Raw genomic sequence first — 18,139 nt, 5'->3', positions numbered from 1 at the left:
AGGCGATGGCCAGGCCCCAAGACAAGTCTTTAGCAAGGTATCAGCCCATGTGTGCCTTTGAACACAGGGATCCCTTGCCTGGCCCAGCAGGCAGCAAATGGCTACAGTCAATTCCACCAGTCTCCATCCCAGGGAAATCCCCTTTGCAGCATGTTGAGGAGCCCAGGGCAGCCCTGCTGCTGAGGGATGAGACTGGTCCCACCCTACGCCCACTCCCCTTCCCACCCACCCTCATCCTCTCACGGCAGTAGGCTCAGAAGAGTGGCAGGCACTCTTTCGCACAGTCTAGAGGTGGAAGCTTTATCTGAAACCCTTCCTGAGGGAACAGGGAGGCCTGCATGTCCACGTTGATGCACAGTAAGCCCAACATGAGCTGGCGCTGGTACTCCTCCCACTTCACCATGACATCAGAGAGGGAACGGTTGCTTCTCATCCACATAGGCAGTGCTTCACCGCAAGCGGATGCGGAAGAAATTGGCAGGCTCTGGGGTCTTCCAAGCTCAAGATGATAGTAAAGCCTGAAAGGCAAACACATGTAAAAAATCAGTACATGGGGAGACTGGAGCAGTCTGGTCACCAGACCAGAGCTTCGGAACCATAGAGCTATTTTGTTCTACCACTGACCGCATGAACTTAGTCAGAAGTCTCTGCATGTGCCCGTTTTCCCCCTCCCATCTCTTGATTGTTCAGACCATGAGCTCTTGTGGGTAAGAACCACCTCCTTGTACTGGGACCTGAACCACAGTTAGGACCCTCTGCCTACTACTGTAATACAGAATTTCCTATCCTCATCCAAGCAACACAGTCTTGCCTCAGCCTCAAGCCACGGCCAACTGCAGGAAGCTCAGTTCAGAAGCACAGGCATGCACACAGACCCAAAGCACTCCATCTCATTTGGAAACCCTCTGGAGTTTCTTGGCTGCCCTAAAAAGGCCTAAATCTCGAGGCAGAAAAGGTCATTTGAATGCACGTACCCCTTGGAAGGAACTTTCAGGAGACCCTGGGCCAGCAAACGCCACACAGACAAGAACCTCTGTCTTCCATAGGGAGCATGGAATAAGCTAGCACATTGTTTTAATTAGATCTACATCTTCTGCCCTATTGCTATAGTAACAGCTTCATTACAGGGTCTGCCCTGTAACAGAACAAGGAAGGAGACCATGCCCTGAATCTATCCCAACAGTTAATGAAGACAAGAGACCATGGAGCAGATTTACATTTTAGGTAAAATCCTTCTGATCGATTCATGCCTTACTTGCTCTGCACCAATGGAGTAGAGTCTGTAGAAGTCAAAGGTGGAAGGGGAAACGGAGGGCTACTCCAGAATAGTGCTGTGGAGGAAAGCAGCCATACCTGGCTGAAAGATGGCTGCCCAGTTTCTTCTTGGCTTTCTTCACAAGATAGTTGCAGATTTCAGTCATCTGTTCCCTCATCCATCTAATATCCTCAGGGATATCTGGGAGCCATTCCAGCAACCTGGGAAGAGACAGGAGGCAACCATTAGTTGAGCCACACAAAGGATGACAACGGAAATAAGTTTTGCATCCTATCAATGGTTATTCTGCTTTTTTAGTGACAAATGCAGTAAGAGACATTTACACTGCCACTCACGGAATTAAGGATGAGAACAGCCCAGGAACTTACTCTTTAAGCTTTGCGTCCACACTTTCCATATTTTTCATCCGTTTGCAGATTTGAAAAGTGTTTTTCCCCAAGCCTTTCTATCACAAACTATCTCCTTCCAGAAACTTCTTATAGGGTACTTTGCACTAAGAAGAAGTCTGACAGAGCTGTCTTCCCAGCTGTGTAAGCGTAGAGCTGGAAATGGCTGGGACTGCTCTACCCCTTGTTCCAGAGGGGAACCACCTCTTGTGTGGTTCTTACTTTCATCCCTGCACTCCCAGTTCAGAAGTCTCTCTCCAGGTTCCAATATTTATCACCATTTTCTAGGGCAAGTTCCAGCACACAGCCATCTTACTTCAAGCTGGAATTATTGGCTGCAGCTAAATGAAGGTAGGAATTTTTTTTTTTCTTCATATGTCTGGTAAGTGGAAGGAACTCTTTCCTTTTAGAAAGGATTCTACTTTCTGTCCATTCATGCTCCACCAGCTACATCAAACCTTTGTCTGCACTGGGAAGAGAACCACTGCGGAAACCAGTCGAAGGCCTACCTGACAGCAAAGGAAACCGCAGACTCCAGAGGCAGCATATAGGGGACCATCATTGCTGTGGCCACACGTATGGGCAGCATGTTGGTGATACCAGTCAAGAAACTTCTTCTTTCAGCACAAGCCTCCAGAAGAGCTGAAGACAGAAGAGAACATGGCTGAATCCCTGCAGTGAGACTATCCCCTTCCTTACCATACCCCAGGAGTTACCCAGCCTGACGTCTCCCCTCTCTCTCCACCTTCCACTTCATAAGAGAGTCTCACTCAGGGTAGTAACTCTCTGAGCACAGCTGAGACCAGCAGCTTTTAGCTTTATCAGGCTCCCAAAGGAGTAGGCATCAAGATCCCCTTCTCTCCTTACCATGCAGAACACTATCAGGTGAGCCACCCTCTCCCAGTTCAGCCTCCAAAGGGTAAGCCACAACTTTATCTAAGAGTCCCCAACTCCACCTAACCATCAGTGGGTGCCAGTTCAATCCCCGGGTATGGCCAAGCCCAGCCACAAGCAACACCCACATCCCAATAATCCTCTGAAGTGGACCAGGCAGCACAGGAAGATTGCCTGGGCTCTCTTCCTTTTGGATCATACCTTGGTTCAGTTTGGGAGGCAAGTGTTCAAAGATGTGCTCTTCAACAACAGCAAGGGCAGTATTGTCCTCTAGTTGGTCCTCAGCTTCTGTTTCTTCCTCTTTTTTCTCTTCTGGGGAGGCTTCTATGGCAAGGAGAGGACGGGAAGGACTTGGACGATGAAGGAGGCCTGAGAAGAGAAGTCATACCATAAGTGTGATACAAACTAGCTGCCTTGCCTTGCCTGGCCTTTAGAGTATTAGCCCTCACACTGCACCCTAACGCCCCTCAGACAGACAGACATCATACCCAGCCCCTTTAGCTTACATCTATTGTAATGCATGAGTTCAAAGCCTTCCTGCTTTAAGATCATCCACTCTTTCCCCACCAGAAATTCTAATTTCTCCCTTTGAAGTACTCAGGGTGCTGTTTGGCAGTGTTTTGTTGCTATAACCTGCCAGTCACAATCTTTCAGGTAAGATTTCCCTCCTGCAGCTTAATCCACAAATGCAGCTGCATGACTGCTCTTATCCCAGTCAGGTACACATCACAGAGCAAACAGGTGACCTTGATCTGCTATAAATTGACACTAGTTGGCATCAAACACACCCTCAACCTGCCACAACAGCCGGCAGCAAGAAAGTCCAGGGAAGCACGTAGAAAAGAGTCAAATTGCCAGGCACTGGGGGCTGCTGAGGGCGTGCCTGCACTCCGCACTGCTGTGCCACGTTAGACATACTCTAGCTGCACATAAAAAGAGCAGGATATCTGCAGGAGGTCCAAACGGCACTGGTGCCTAACAACTGTGCTGGTGTAGCACTGAGCACATGCTAAGTAGGTTCAACACTCAGTTGTGCCAAAGACACTGCTCTGGTATCAGAATGTCTAGAGTCCTTCTGCATTGCACTGGAAAGGTGTCAACTCCACTTCTGCTTCCAGAAGTGCTAAAATAGACTTATTAATGGAAATTCCATATTCCAGTATCTGAGGCACAGCTCAGTTCTGCCCTTCCACCCTTCCTATGCACCATTGGCTACCCTCAAAGCCAAGCCACGCCACCAAGCCTAGCACAGAAGAAGCAAGTCAGTGCGCTCTACGAACACCCAGTGCCTTACCGTTCTTTTTCAGGAAGTGCAGTGCATCCCGATAGCCCTGCTTGCACATATCACGCAGCACCTGTGGGCAGAGGAAGGCACGAGTAAGTCACCTGGAAATTGTCTGGCTGAGCCTAGCAAACACTCAGCTCAATGCTGGCTTTAGAGGAATTCTCCTGACTCCTGAGCTACCCCAAGGACAAGTCTCATCCTTGACAGCTCTTCCCAGGTTTTGAGCAGGAATGGGTGGTATAACATGAATACATTGGATATGGGAATCACGGAATAAATCAGATCGGAAGGGACATCTTCCTAAGTACAGGCTTGGAGTTGCAGCCACCTCAATTCCCCATCTAGAGCTGATGCTGCTGTGGGCAGCTTTCAGTGAGTCACTCTGACAAGCAATCCAGAATACTTCCCAGCAAATGCCAGGAGGGGTCACTACATTTGCAGATAAAGCCAGCTAAGACTAGAGAGGGGCAAGGAAAAACTTGTCCAAGTAATTCAGCACATGAACACATGCTTATTATGCCTAAACGCCAGGGCTATCTGAGACTGCATCTGCTCAGAAGCATGCAAAGCTGTTTGCAGTGCCACCTGCTCTACTGGCACTTCAGGCTGGCAGCTCCATCCTGACCTTAAAAAACTCATCAGCACATTGGTTCCAATGGCTGATATATCCTTGTTTACAAGTGAGCCTGACTTCCTGGCAAATGCCACTCTAGAGAGAGCCACATGGGAATACTTTCCAAGCAACTGCATCCACCTAAATTCCATATCTCCCAGTAGCAAAAGAAAATCAAGCAACCACCTGACCTTGTGCAGATGGTCAAGGTTTGCCAAGTCACTGGGTTGATAACATCAAGGTTAAAAACCAGACAAACAAAAGATACAAAACTAACAGTGTCTGCAATCTTCTGCTGCTAAAGTGCCCAGTATAGCCAGTGCCTATCAACTGTCCCCAAGTTCTGGTGCTGCCAGGAAACTCACCTGCGGCTCTGGAGGAAACAGGGCCTTTGAGAGGCGGTACAGATTGCGAAGGTTGAACTGGATACTGGTATTGGTCACTCTCAGCTCATGCATGTTTGTGGAACTGTCCCGTGGGCAGATATCACTCTCTCCTGAGAATGGAGACACCGTGATTGTGTTCTTCAGCTCATATCGTGGCAAGTTGTCAGAAATCCCTCCATCAACGTATCTCTGAAATCAAGACAAATGAAGCACTCTGCATTCTCGTAACTGATCAAGCAGCTTTTGTACTCTGTGTTCCTGTTCGTATTTGTGCCAACAACTTGGGAAGAGAATGGAGTACACCCACCAGCACTGGAGGAGACGAAACTGGTGACAGCACAGCTGTGTTTACTATAGTATCCCTTTGCTGCACGCCTTTCTTCCTATGGTCAAGTGTGTTAGTCACAAGTGTTCCATGAGAAAGGCACATTCACTTGTGTGACTGCTGACTTACATCTCCTATGGGTTTGACTGCTGTCCAGTTAATATGACACACCAAAAACCACCTGCAGGGCAAGTTTGCACTGACCTGAGCTGTCACACTGTGACATTGGGCCATTGTTCGCCTGTGTTTGAAACAAATAAGCTCAGACACAGGTCCCCCCCAGTGGACTGGGAGTTAAACCAAGAGAGAGTTAAACCAAATCAGCTGATTTGTTGCTAGCAGGCTCACCAAGCAGCCATCCTAACCCATGCATACACGTTTGGAATCCACTTGCTGTGCTGTGATAATAGTGTACAAAGGACTTGGGTTTCACTCCTAACAGGCACTCCCTTATCAAAGAGTGCTCTGTACATAGGTACCATAAATACGAATGTGTTATCCTTGCAGGAAGGACAACTCCAGTAGCATGTGCTCAATTCAAAGTATTCTTTGAAGTACCATAATTGCACAAGGAGCTGAGCAAGACAATCCCTATCACAGGCCTTTGGCAGAGCAAGCAACATGCAGAAGATAAAAGTAAGGGGACATTGGTCAAGTCAAAAGAGCAGGAAGTTTGACACGTGCAGAGTAACAACTCAAGCTATTGTAAACCTTCTTGTGAACAGAAAGTCCTGCTGATTTTGTATCAGGGCTGATCCTGCCATTTGCTGCCTGGAGCCCTTCCTCTTGGATGGGTTCAAACGCAAATCATCATCAGGAGCTACACAGCCCCATAAGCAGCAACTGTAACATCTTTCAGCTCTGCTGGGTAAGGACCTGAGCTGGCAGAGGCTGAATCCAGGCAGAGCATGGAAATTCTGATCGGAAGAAGAGGTACTCCATTCTGTGCCATGCTTTGCCTCATCTCACAGGCAGACTGACCGCTGACATTGGTCTTTTGCTGCACAATGCCTAGGAAAATGCCGACTGCTTTGTCTGAAGGGTGCTTTGCACTTTTTTCCTCTCTTGCTCTGGATGGCAGACACCTCTTCAAGCAGCTCCTCTGACTCTAGGGAAGAATTCATAAGCTGACGGGCTGAAAGCAATGAAATTCAGCTATAGGAATACAGCTCCCATCAAGGCAAGAGGGTCAGAGTGGACTGCACAGCAGGTTTCTTGGAGGCAAACTAAACCACGGGGCTATATCTGCTTACATAGAATCATGGAATGGTTAGGGTTGGAAAGGCCCTTAAAGGTCATCTAGTTCCAATCCCCCTGCCATGGGCAGGGACACCTTCCATCAGATCAGGTTGCTGAAAGCCTCATCCAACTTGGCCTTGAACACTTCGAGGGATGAGGCATCCACAACTGGGCAACTTGTTCCAGTGTCTCACCACCCTCATAGTGGAGAATTTCTTCCTTAGATCCAATCTGAATCTACCCTCATTCAGTTTAAAGCCATCGCCCCTTGTCTTACCACTACTTGTAGTGTCCTTGTAAAAAGTTCCTCTCCAGCTTCCTTGCAGGCCCCCTTTAAGTACTGGAAGACTGCTTGAAGGTCTCCCTGGAGCCTTCTCTTCTCCAAGCTGAACAGTCCCAACTCTCTCAGCCTGTCTTCATAGAAGAAGTGCTATAGTCCTCGGATCATCTTCGTGGTCCTCCTCTAGACCCCGCTCCAGCAGCTCCATGTCCTTCTTGTGTTGGGGTCCCCAGAGCTGAATGCAGTATTCCAGGTGGGGTCTCACAAGAGCAGAGCAGAGGGGCAGAATCCCCTCCCTCATCCTGCTGGCCACGCTGCTTTTGATGCAGCCCAAGATACAGTTGGCTTTCTGGGCTGCCAGTGCACATTGCCGGCTCATGTTGAGCTTCTCATCAACCAGCACTCCTAAGTCCTTTTCCTCAGGGCTGCTCTCCATCCATTCTCTATCGAGCCTGTACTTGTGCTTGGGATTGCCCCGACCCACGTGCAGGACCTTGCACTTGGCCTTGTGGAACTTCATGAGGTTTGCACAGGCCCACCTCTCAGGATCCCTCTGGATGGCATCCCTTCCCTCCAGCGTGTTGACCGCACCACACAGCTTGGTGTCATCAGCAAACTTGCTGAGGGTGCACTCGATCCCACTGTCCATGTCACCAACAAAGATGTTAAATAGCACCAGCACCAATATCGACTCTTGAGGAATACTGACTCCAGTCGTCATTTGTCTTCACTTGGACATTGAACCGTTGACCACAACTCCGAGTGCGACCATCCAGCCAACTCCTTATCCATCAAGTGGTCCATCCATCAAATCCATATGTCTCTAATTTAGAGACAAGGATGTCGTGTGGGACAATGTCAAATGCTTTGGATAAGTCCAGGTAGATGAAGACTGTTGCTCCTCCCTTATCCACCAACGCTGTAACCCCATCATAAAAGGCCACCAGATTTGTCAGGCACTATTTGTCTGTAGTGAAGCTGTGTTGGCTGTCACCAGTCACCTCCTTATTTCCCATGTGCCTTAGCAGAGTTGCCAGGAAGATCTGCTCTATGATCTTGCTGGGCACAAAGGTGAGACTGACTGGCCTGTAGTTCCCTGGGTCTTCTTTTTTTTTCCCTTTTTAAAGATGGGGGCTATGTTTCCCCTTTTCCAGTCAGTGGGAACTTCACCAGACTGCCATGACTTCTCAAATATGATGGATAGTGGCTTAGCAACTTTATACGCCAGTTCCCTCAGGACCCATGGATGCATATTATCAGGTCTCACGGACTTGTGCACCTTCAAGTTCCTTAGATGGTCTTGAACCTGATCCTCTCCTACACTGGGCAGTTCTTAATTCTCCCAGTCCCTGCCTTTGCCTTCTGTGACTTGGGCAGCATGGCTAGAGCACTTCTCAGTGAAGACTGAGGCAAAAAAAGTCATTGGCTACCTCAGCTTTCTCCATATCCCAGGTAACCAGGTCTCCCGTTTCCTTCTGGAGAGGGCTCACATTTTCCCTGGTCCTCCTTCTATTACTGACATACCTACAGAAGATTGTGTTGTTGCCCTTGATGTCTCCAGCCAGATTTAATTCTATCAGGGCTTTAGCTTTCCTAACCTGATCCCTGGTTGCTCAGACAATTTCTCTGTATTCCTCCCTGGCTATCTGTCCTTGTTTCCATCTCCTATAGGCTTCCCTTTTGTGTTTGAGTTTGTCCAAGAGCAGCTTGTTCATCCACGCAGGCCTCCTGGTGTTTTTGCCTGACTTCTTTTTTTCTTGGGATGCATCGCTCCTGAGCTTGGAGGAGGTTACAGCCTACAGGTTCAAGGGAGGTGGCTTGTGATTACAGTTGTAGGCTACTGCAGCACTAACTCACAGCGCAAGGCATTTCATCCTCATGTCAGGCGTTGTTCACCACACACAGTATCAAGACAGGCATGTCTTGATATGACTCCTGCACCACCTGGGCTTGGGCATTGAAGAAAGTGGAAGGATGGGATAGATTAAACTCAAGGAAAAGTATGTCCTGTTGGCAAGAGGAACACACAGCTAGCTTACAGAGTGCTTTCTAGACAACAGAGGTGCCAAAAGTCAATGGAACCCTCACTCCCTTTTAAAGTGGGCATCAGTTCTCCCTAAGGCAAAAGCAACGACAGCAAACTGTCATAGTCATCATCTCCCCAAAGCTGCTTCACTGAAAGCCAGACGAGGCACAGCTAGAGCAGGAGACAGGCTGAGTGGAAAGAGGACAGAGCAAAGCAGGCAGCACAGTGCCAGCCGCCCGCTTTGTCTAAGAGAGGGCTGTGTTTCGGCCACCCAGCTAACGCAGTTTTGCAGTACGGCTGCAGAAACACGCGTTCCCCTGGGGGTGGCAGCACGAGGTCACGGATGTCATCAGAAAGGCGGCTGACAGGCAAAGCCTTCTTTCTGCATGGAAGGCTGGGAATGCACACGCAGACCCTGCTCCGCGGTTCCCCAAGCAATGCCCATTATCATTCCTGTCTCAAGATCGACCGTCATTTCTTTGGATTTGCCTGAACCTCCAGCAACCCAAGACTAACGACTCTCCACCTCCTGCAGAGCCCCTAGCAGCACAGAGACACAGGCTGGAGCCTCCAGTTGCCTGCAGGTGCGAGCAGCAGCAGCTTTTGGAGATGGTTCATGGACTGGGGTCAACTCTAGAGTGCCCAGGTCTGTTCCATTATCATGTCCTCCCCATCACAAGGCCCCTCACTCACATGAACTGACACAATAAGCTTTTTGACCCTTGTCAGAGGTTCCTCTCACCCGTGTGCCGCAGTTCACAGCTAGCACATGTGTTGACAGGTCAGCTATTGACCCTTCCCTTTTTTAGTATTTGAGAATTCCTTTTTTCCCTCCCCTCCCCCATCTTTATCATCCACTCCACGGGGGTACCAGAGCTCAGAGAAGTGAAAATGAGAAAAAAAGATTAGGAGGAAGGCAGAATATGGATTTTACACCTTGCACACAATCATATTGCCTTGAAAACTGGTTCTCATGCTAGGCCTGTCAGTCTGTCCTGTGGCAAATACACATCATGCCAGGAACCATGCAGTCCCGTTTCAAAGCCTTTTCCCAGGCTCATACCCAACCTAACTTAACCTTTCCCCTTGCCAGTCTCCCTTCAGACACAGAGAGGCATGATTTCCTGGGAAGAGGTAGGAATTAATTCCCTCCCCACCTTTCCCCATGAGGAATCTTGACATGAGAAGTCATCCTGCAGTGTGCCAGGGCAGCTGCACATTCCAGAAACCCTGGTGTCATGCACAGTTTTGGAATTTTGAGATTTTGCCTGTTCCACACTGACCTCAACTAGCCCCAAAAGGGCATCAGGCAAGAGCCACTGTTATGCTCCCACCAGCTGTGGGACAAAAGCCCTGCCTGCCATTGCTGAGCAAATGCCAAACCATTACTGATTCTGTCACTTCTCTGAAGGGCTGGACATTGGACCCAACATGCTTGCACAAGACAAAACCAGCCAAGTTGTATATCACGCAGGAGCAAAACTGACCTCACTTTTAGGACACAGGTAGCAGTGGGAGCAGATTTTATGCCATGCTCTGACAAACCAAGGCATCTTGGTCAAATCACTTATGGGAAACCAGGGCACACATACATTAACAGTGGTTCTCCCTCCTGACTATTTAGTTTGCAAACAAACTGCCTTTTAGTGTGCACTTTAACCTATGCAACACAAGGGGAGTTCATGGTCAACGGAGGCCCTTAAGCACAACTGCCATATTCAGAGACACTCCAGCTCTGCACAACTTTCAAATGTTTTCATTTCTAACACACAAACACACAAGGGAGAAATTGCTCTGGACAGCCTTGGACAGCATGTTAAAGAAAGCTCTAGCAGGCAGAGGAACGTTATTCTCAGAGGAACGACAGGAAGAACTTCACAGAAAAGAGGTCTGGTATCAGCACCAGTAGTTAAAACCCTGCAGAAAGTGTCAGGCGTGTGGGAGAGGGACTTCAATTCTGGACCCAGTTTCTTTGCTCACGCAGAAGGTTAGAGCCTTAGTGACAGACAGCGTTGTACCAAGCAGCCAGGAGAACCACCTGCTAAGTCAGCCAGCACTTGCTCAGACTGCTATGTATTACTATCATTAAATCTTCTAGCCTTTGAGACATTATAGCCAACTGCGGGCAGCAGTGACAAGAAGGTACGTCCTCTGTTGGAAGTTGTTTATTTGGGAATTTCTCATGCCTTTTCAGGTTATTTGCTGCCAGCACATAGGCAGTAAGACTGCCAAAATTGAGTACCAGCATTTCTGCCTTCTTATTCATTAGTAGTATATGATTTAATGAAGGAGCATCTTAGAGTCTGTCTTACCACTCCACGCAAGGTTGGAGGTATCAGCCCACAGTAGACAGGGATAAAGGTGCTGCAGACACAGGCCTGAGGGAGAAAGAACCAGAATGTAAAAAGCATATCGAAACCTACTAAACCTATTACTCTTCTCAGAACAACACATTGGCATGTGCTGACAATTGCACACCATTACTAAGGACATTTGGAGACCAAGGCAAAACAATACTCCGTGCAGTTCCTGCCTAGCCCTCTACAATAAGTTTCTGTTCACCTGGATCAGCTCCTCCTTGGAATTGAAGTCTGACAGTATCACATTTTCTCCATCAGAGACCCGTGTCAGGGAAATACCCAAACGTCCCGCTGCAACCTCATGTCCATTCTCTGGCACCACCTTGGACAGGCAGATCCGAATGATCTTCACCAAGTTAAAAGATGGGTGGAGTGGGCCCAAGAATCTCTTCCGAGCTTCTTTTGACACTTTAATAATGCTGGCACCAGCCTCACCTGCAACAAGAGAAAGAAAAATACACCATGAAATCCTTGCAAAACCAGCCTTCTTTACAAAATAAGGCACACAAAAGCCTAATTCACAGCTTTGCTCAGAAGTTTCTCCCCACTGGTTGATACACAGTTCAAGATGAGAGGCTATTATGGACAGCGTAGCAGAAGTCATGGAAGTTTGCTATCTTGGCTCTCATCACAAAGAGCTACCCTTATTTTACATATGTTTTATAAAGTCAAGGATGATGACACCCCTCTGTCTAAGGCATCACACTTTTTCCGTAGATCCTGTTACACTAGCCAATGCAGGGCTGGTGAAAACACAGACTAGCAAAGAAAACAAGGAAGATGCTTTAATAGCTTTGAGCTTATGGCTAAATCTATTTCAAAACATCTTCCACTAAAACTTTTCAAGCAAGCATCTTCTTTTTTTCTGACATGAAAAAAAGTCATCAGCCCAAAAGCAAAAGTGCCAGTAAACAGGAATGTCAGTGCTTTCCAGCTAAGCAATCCCAGCTCTGCTGCAAACATCAGCCACATCTCAGGTGAGCAAGACGGACACTATGGATTCTGTTAGGGAATCAGTGACTTAGAACCACCTGCAGTGTCTTTGGTGTCCTGTCCCTTCTGTGTCCGATTCTACAGAACTAAACTAGGCCCTGATGGTGAGCAGGACTCACAAAGGCATGACTGCTTTACCCCTTCACACAGTGACCCAGCTGGATCTGGAGGAGGGAAGACAGCCCATTTGCACAAAAGGGAAGGCATCTGCTAAGTCCATTATCTCACGGTCACTAGGAGCCTGATCTGGCAAGAGCATCAGGGCTCTGCAGTGGGAAAGGAGGGATGGAAGAAAACATAACAAAACCATCAACCCAAGCCAAACCCTCAGCTCCCAGCATGCTGCCCTTTGCACACACTGACTGCTGCTTCCACATGCATCTCCAAGCTATGGTGACATACAAGGCAACAGTTCCTCTGAGTCCCAGGCAATTACTGCACTCCCAGAGGCATCAGGAATATGCATGTGGGAAGAATTAAAGAAACCAGAAGAAAAGAGACATGCTTTCACAAATCAAGACTTCTCTCCAATCAAACTGAAGTTCAGTTCCTGGAGAAAGATGAAAGACTATCAGTTCAAGACAACTGGAAATCCTTCTGTTTTTCTCTCCCACTCAGTCTTGCAATTGCAGAAAGAGGCAGCAGAATGAAAGAATGTAAGTTAGATTCAAGTTAATAAATACAATGGAGATAAGAGCAACACCACCCTTAATGCTATATTGACATGTCCCACTCTTTTGCAATACACATGTGCCAGCAACACGTTTTCCATTAACACAGCCTGGGAATGTAGTTCTGTGCTTAGGAAACCCATCAACACCAGTAGCTCAAGCACGCACAGAAATGGACCCTTGAACATGACCAAAGACTCTGGGGTCAGGATTTCAGGCACTGTGAGGTAGCAACTTAGCAGAAAATCCAAGTTCTCCCCTCTGAAGCAATTTTTAGCACTATAATCCCAGTCTTTTGCTCTGCCCTAGAGCAATGTTTAGCAGTCTAATTCTGATCTTACTTACTCAATTAGCAGTAAGCCATTGAGCCCAGCCTGTTCCAGAGAGTAGCCACATGATTCAATATCCTTACTAACATGAAGGAATTCAGCCTCACAGAAATTACATTTTATCAGCACCATGGCATCAGCACTCAGTGCTCCCTAAGACGCCTTCAGATCTGACAAGGGAAGGAAAGACACAGAGCCAAAAAGTAAATGACTCCCAGCCGAGCACCTTGGCCGCAGGACCCCAGGAAACTCCTCGGCACTGAGTGTACTGCAGGGAGTTGCTGCCCTAGCTGAAAAACCCAACAGGAGGGTGGGTGTTGAGCACGCAGCTGTGGGGAGACACCCTGCGTGCAAAGGCCATGCTGGGGAGGAAGGGGTGTGTCACCCAAGAGACGGTGCTTAGAGACTTGGCAGCTAAGTCTACAAGTGTCTACAAGCCCTATGCTTTCAGATTTGGCTTCTCGGTGTGCAGAAAGATTTGATAGCAATACTGAAAACAACTGCAATTAAGTTAAGCTTATGACTGTTGGAGCTAAAACACGAGCTGAAGTTAAGCTTAAGAAAGATAAAACACAGTCCCAGCTATGCCAGGAAACAGACTGAGGGGAGACTGTAGCTGCCTGCTCTTATCACCATTTCACAGCCAAGTGAGGCAAGAAGACAAAGGAAAACAGAGGACAAAATAAGAATTATTGCTAATTAGCCATTTCATTCTTGGAACACTTTCGGGGTGTTTGTTTTTTTGGGGGGTTGATGGCTGTTTTATACATGTGTGCATACATGCATACACATAGGAGCTTCTGAGGTATTTCAATTTAAGGGCAGCTGTGGTTCTGATAGACTTGAGGGCTCACTTGCACCAACGCTGAATGCAGAATGGCTCTGTAGGAAGAGACAGGCACAGGGTGATCTGCAGCACCACCAGCTTTCCTGGAAATAAGGCTAGCTGAGAGTTCAGCCAGAGGATCCAGGTTTGCATAGCTAGATCCATGCCTGATGACAAGCCCTCTTGGATTTACGTTTGGGAGGAGAGAGAAGAGGTGAGAGTGTTTTAATCCCGTTACTACCAGAAGTGCTATTCCAGGAAAAACAGCTCAAATTCTGCTTGCAGCCAGCTAGAGGGAGCAGCTGAATGAGGGGTGGTCAAGAGAGACAAGTCCTACAGGAGTCAGCCACAGCTGTGGCTATTACTATTTTAATAGCGGTGGCTATTACTATTACCCTATTACTAGGACTAGTCCAAAGCTAATTCCAGGCCACAGAAAAGATCGATGTTTTTTTGATGGATCTGGTGATTCAAGACACAGGATCATGTGAAAAACCTAAATCAAGTTTCTCTTCCCTTACTAAGGTATGTACTGAGGGGCAGAGACAATCCCTAATAGCCAGTATTGACCGCTGGGAAAACATTTAATTCTTCTCCCATCAACCAATTAATTCAACACTTCTCCCTATACAGATTTACTAAGCCAATATTCCTCTAAAAATTATATTAACATGGAATATTCCATTTTCGTTAGAAAAGCCATATCCCCCATCTTCTCTGCCCCCACCACTGCCCTGGTAGGTGTTGTTATACATGAACCTGAGTACTGCAGGTCCATTGTCCTTATCTGAACTTCAGCTGTGATGACACAAAGGCGTGTCAGACAGTTGTGTCCTGAAACAGCCCAATGTGTCCCTTGCAAGACAAGGGAGGCCAGCTGCTCCACCTCTGCTGGTTCATCCTATGATCCTTCTGCAGCAGTACAAGGGCAAATTACCCATGGGAAAAGACATGAAAGTAGCTGCTAGCTCACATTCCATTTTCAATGTATGTCAAGCCAGCTTCACACTAGCTTGTTGACATAGCAAGACTGTTCCCTTAAAGAACTGGCTTTCACCCCCCACCAGTCATGCCTGACTCCAAAATAACCCAGTATCTAAGTTTCTACTACCCTGCATTCTTGGGCACGGTTGCTCATCACAACATATTTTAAGAAGCCTAGAACAAGATACAGATCACCCATTTCCAAGAGAAGCAAGAAGAGAGAAGATAGAGAGCTACTGCAAGGAGAGCTCAGAGGAACTAAGGCGTATCACAAGCTTCATCATCTTTTACTCAGAAGGCCCATCCCCCTAAACTACCCTTCCCTAACCTGAAAAGCATTCAAGCAGTACGTGCTATTTATAAATGTATACAAACACCTCCAGCCACAGCAGCCTGCTACTCCTCTGTCTCTGGAAAAGGAGAAGAGCTGAAGATCAATCACCCAAAACTGATGTTAGCCAGGGAAGCTGCAGTTAAGGCTCTAGGAGCTCTGAGATGAAACAGAAAGGCTACTTCAAGCCTGTACAATTGATGAGGATGAGGACCATCACAAAGGTTAAACACCCCACAGCAGGAGGGGTAGCAAGTGGGGAAGAAGGGCCTCTTCAGACCTGTATCTTCAGCAGCAGGGCTTGTGCACCAAGGGCACCACGATGCTCCCCTGTTGACATTGCATCACACTGATATACACTTGCCAGCCAGCAAAAGGACAGTTGACTCAAAGTATTTCAAGTGGAAAAAAAACCCAAACCTAAGACACAAACAAAAATAGGAGCAGAGCAGGCTGAAGGGGGAGAGGGGCATTCTGGACATTCCACCCAGCAGCTCCTGTGACAAAGATCACTCTCTGCGCCAGGGACATTCCTGCTCCCTGGTTTCAGCTGGAACAGAGTTAGTAGTTCTTTTTAGCTGCTAGAAGAGCCCTGTGTTTTGGGCTTAGTCTGGGACTCCTTATGAGAAGGATGCTGATAACGCGCTGATGTTTATAGTTGGCACTGGGACCTCAGGGACTTTTCAGCTGCCGTGTTCTTGCCAGTGTGCAGGAGCACAACAGGCTGGGGGGGAGCACAGCCGGCACAGAGCGTCCACAACTCCCGTTATGATTTGAACTTAGACTTAGGATTGAGAGCTAAATTGGCCAATGAAGTATTCCATATCATGCAGCATCATGCTCAGTATAAATATGAGGGTTGACCAGAAAGAAGGGCTCTTGCTCTTCTGTGGGCTCTCACTCTCAGAGTGCTCTCTCACTCACTCTTTTCAGGCATCTTGCTTATCCAGGATTGCAGTGTTGGGACTTACCTGTTTCAGGATCATTAGCTGGGACAGGTGTTGGTCACTGGGTGGTGAGCAATGACACTGTGCATTGCTTGTTTGTATATATTATCATTATACATAAATATATTCATATATTATTATTTTTTTCCTACCTCTACTCACAAGTCTCCTTCCCTTTTCCCCTTTAATTCTCTTCCCCATCCCCTGGGGGTGGGGGAGGGTGAGCAAGCAGCTGTGTGAGGTTTAGTTGCCAGCTGGGCTCAACCACAACAACACTTGGCTGCTGCAGCAGTAAACAGGATGCAAAGTTAAAGGAAATGCTCTTCATCAGGGACGGAAAACAGAGGGTGGCACGGACAGTGGACAGATGTAGGGACAGCATCTCCTGTCCCTGCTGGTAGAAGGCACACACAGAGAGGTCACAGCCCAGGCTGCAGGTGCCATACCTTGCCTGGACTAATGAGCAGGCAGGGAACTGTGCAGATCCCTGTTTCTCAGTCAGCACCAACAAGAATTCAAATGGAGTCCTTCCTACACACCAGCAACACACGAGGCACTCCTCTCTCCTTAGTCCCATTATCCAGCTAAGGCTCCAGAGTGGCCAGATACACTGATACCAAAAGCTTCGAAAGGAAGTCAGCTAGCAGAAAGAACTGCAGGTGCTTTTGACGTCCAGGCAAAGAATGGATTGAGAGCAGCCCTCAGGAGAAGGACTTGGGAGTGCTGGTGGATAAGAAGCTCAATGAGCCGGCAATGTGTGCTGGCAGCCCAGAAAGCCAACTGTATCCTGGGCTGCATCAAAAGAAGCGTGGCCAGCAGGTGGAGGGAAGTGATTCTGCCCCTCTACTCAGCTCTCGTGAGACCCCACCTGGAATACTGTGTTCAGCTCTGGAGTCCCCAACACAAGAAGGACATGGAGCTGCTGGAGCGAGTCCAGAGGGCCATGAAGATGATCCGAGGGCTGGAACACCTCTGCTATGAAGACAGGCTGAGAGAGTTGGGGCTGTTCAGCCTGGAGAAGAGAAGGCTCCAGGGCGATCTTATTGCAGCTTTCCAGTACCTAAAGGGGACCTACAGGAAAGCTGGAGAGGGACTTTGTAAAAAGATGTGTAGTGATAGGACAAGGGGCAATGGCTTTAAACTGAAAGGGGGGAGATTTTGATTAGATATAAGAAAAAAAAAAAATTTTAAATTGAGGGTGGTGAGGCACTGGAACAGGTTGCCCAGAGAAGCTGTGGATGCCCCATCCCTGGAAGTGTTCAAGGCCAGGCTGGATGAGGCTTTGGGCAACCTGGTGTAGTGGAGGGTGTCCCTGCCCATGTCAGGGGGGTTGGAACTAGATGATCTTTGAGGTCCCTTCCAACCCAAACCATTCTATGATTTCATGATTCTATGATTCCTCCAGCACAGATTCAAAGAATGTTAGGGATTGGAAGGGACCTCAAAGGATCATCTAGTCCAATCCCCCTGCCGGAGCAGGACCACCTGGATCAGATCACACAAGAATGCATCCAGGCAGATTTTGAACATCTCCAGAGAAGGAGTCTCCACAACCTCTCTGGGCAGCCTGTTCCAGTGTTCTGTTACCCTTACTGGGAAGAAGTTCTTCCTCATGTTTAAGCAGAACCTCCTATGTTCCAGCTTATATCCATTTCCCCTTGTCCTATCATTGGATGCCACTGAGAAGAGCCTGGCTCCATCCTCATGACAGTCACCCTTTACATATTTATAAACATTAATGAGGTCCCCCCTCAGTCTCCTCCTCTCCAAGCTAAAGAGACGCAGCTCCCTCAGCCTTTCCTCATAAGGGAGATGCTCCACTCCCTTCATCATCTTTGTGGCCCTGCGCTGGACTCTCTCAAGCAGTTCCTTGTCCTTCTTGAACTGTGGGGCCCAGAAATGGACACAATATTGCAGATGCAGCCTCACCAGGGAAGAATAGAGGGGGAAAGCCCAATGCCTTGCTAGTTTGGGATGGCATGACCAAG

At 48.0% G+C, this 18,139-nt stretch overlaps 1 protein-coding gene across 1 annotated transcript in view; it reads right to left on the bottom strand.

Annotated features, from left to right (window-relative positions):
* Positions 1–236: 236 nt before the first annotated feature.
* The window catches only part of PNPLA2 (patatin like domain 2, triacylglycerol lipase), a 29,419-nt gene continuing 11,516 nt past the window's right edge, over positions 237–18,139 (bottom strand). Inside the window, exons 2-9 of the mRNA XM_086612748.1 lie at positions 11,273–11,505; positions 11,023–11,088; positions 4,820–5,029; positions 3,851–3,911; positions 2,758–2,925; positions 2,172–2,304; positions 1,354–1,476; positions 237–518 (exon numbers count right to left, since the gene is read on the bottom strand). Of these exons, the coding sequence (XP_086468874.1) occupies positions 254–518; positions 1,354–1,476; positions 2,172–2,304; positions 2,758–2,925; positions 3,851–3,911; positions 4,820–5,029; positions 11,023–11,088; positions 11,273–11,505 (1,259 nt within the window). The 3' untranslated portion in view covers positions 237–253. The remainder of the gene's footprint in view (positions 519–1,353; positions 1,477–2,171; positions 2,305–2,757; positions 2,926–3,850; positions 3,912–4,819; positions 5,030–11,022; positions 11,089–11,272; positions 11,506–18,139) is intronic.

Source organism: Tauraco erythrolophus, chromosome 6, assembly GCF_009769465.1.
Source record: "Tauraco erythrolophus isolate bTauEry1 chromosome 6, bTauEry1.pri, whole genome shotgun sequence".
NCBI lineage: Eukaryota > Metazoa > Chordata > Aves > Musophagiformes > Musophagidae > Tauraco > Tauraco erythrolophus.
Note: the sequence above shows the minus strand (reverse complement) of the source record. Positions and strands in the feature narration are given on the sequence as shown.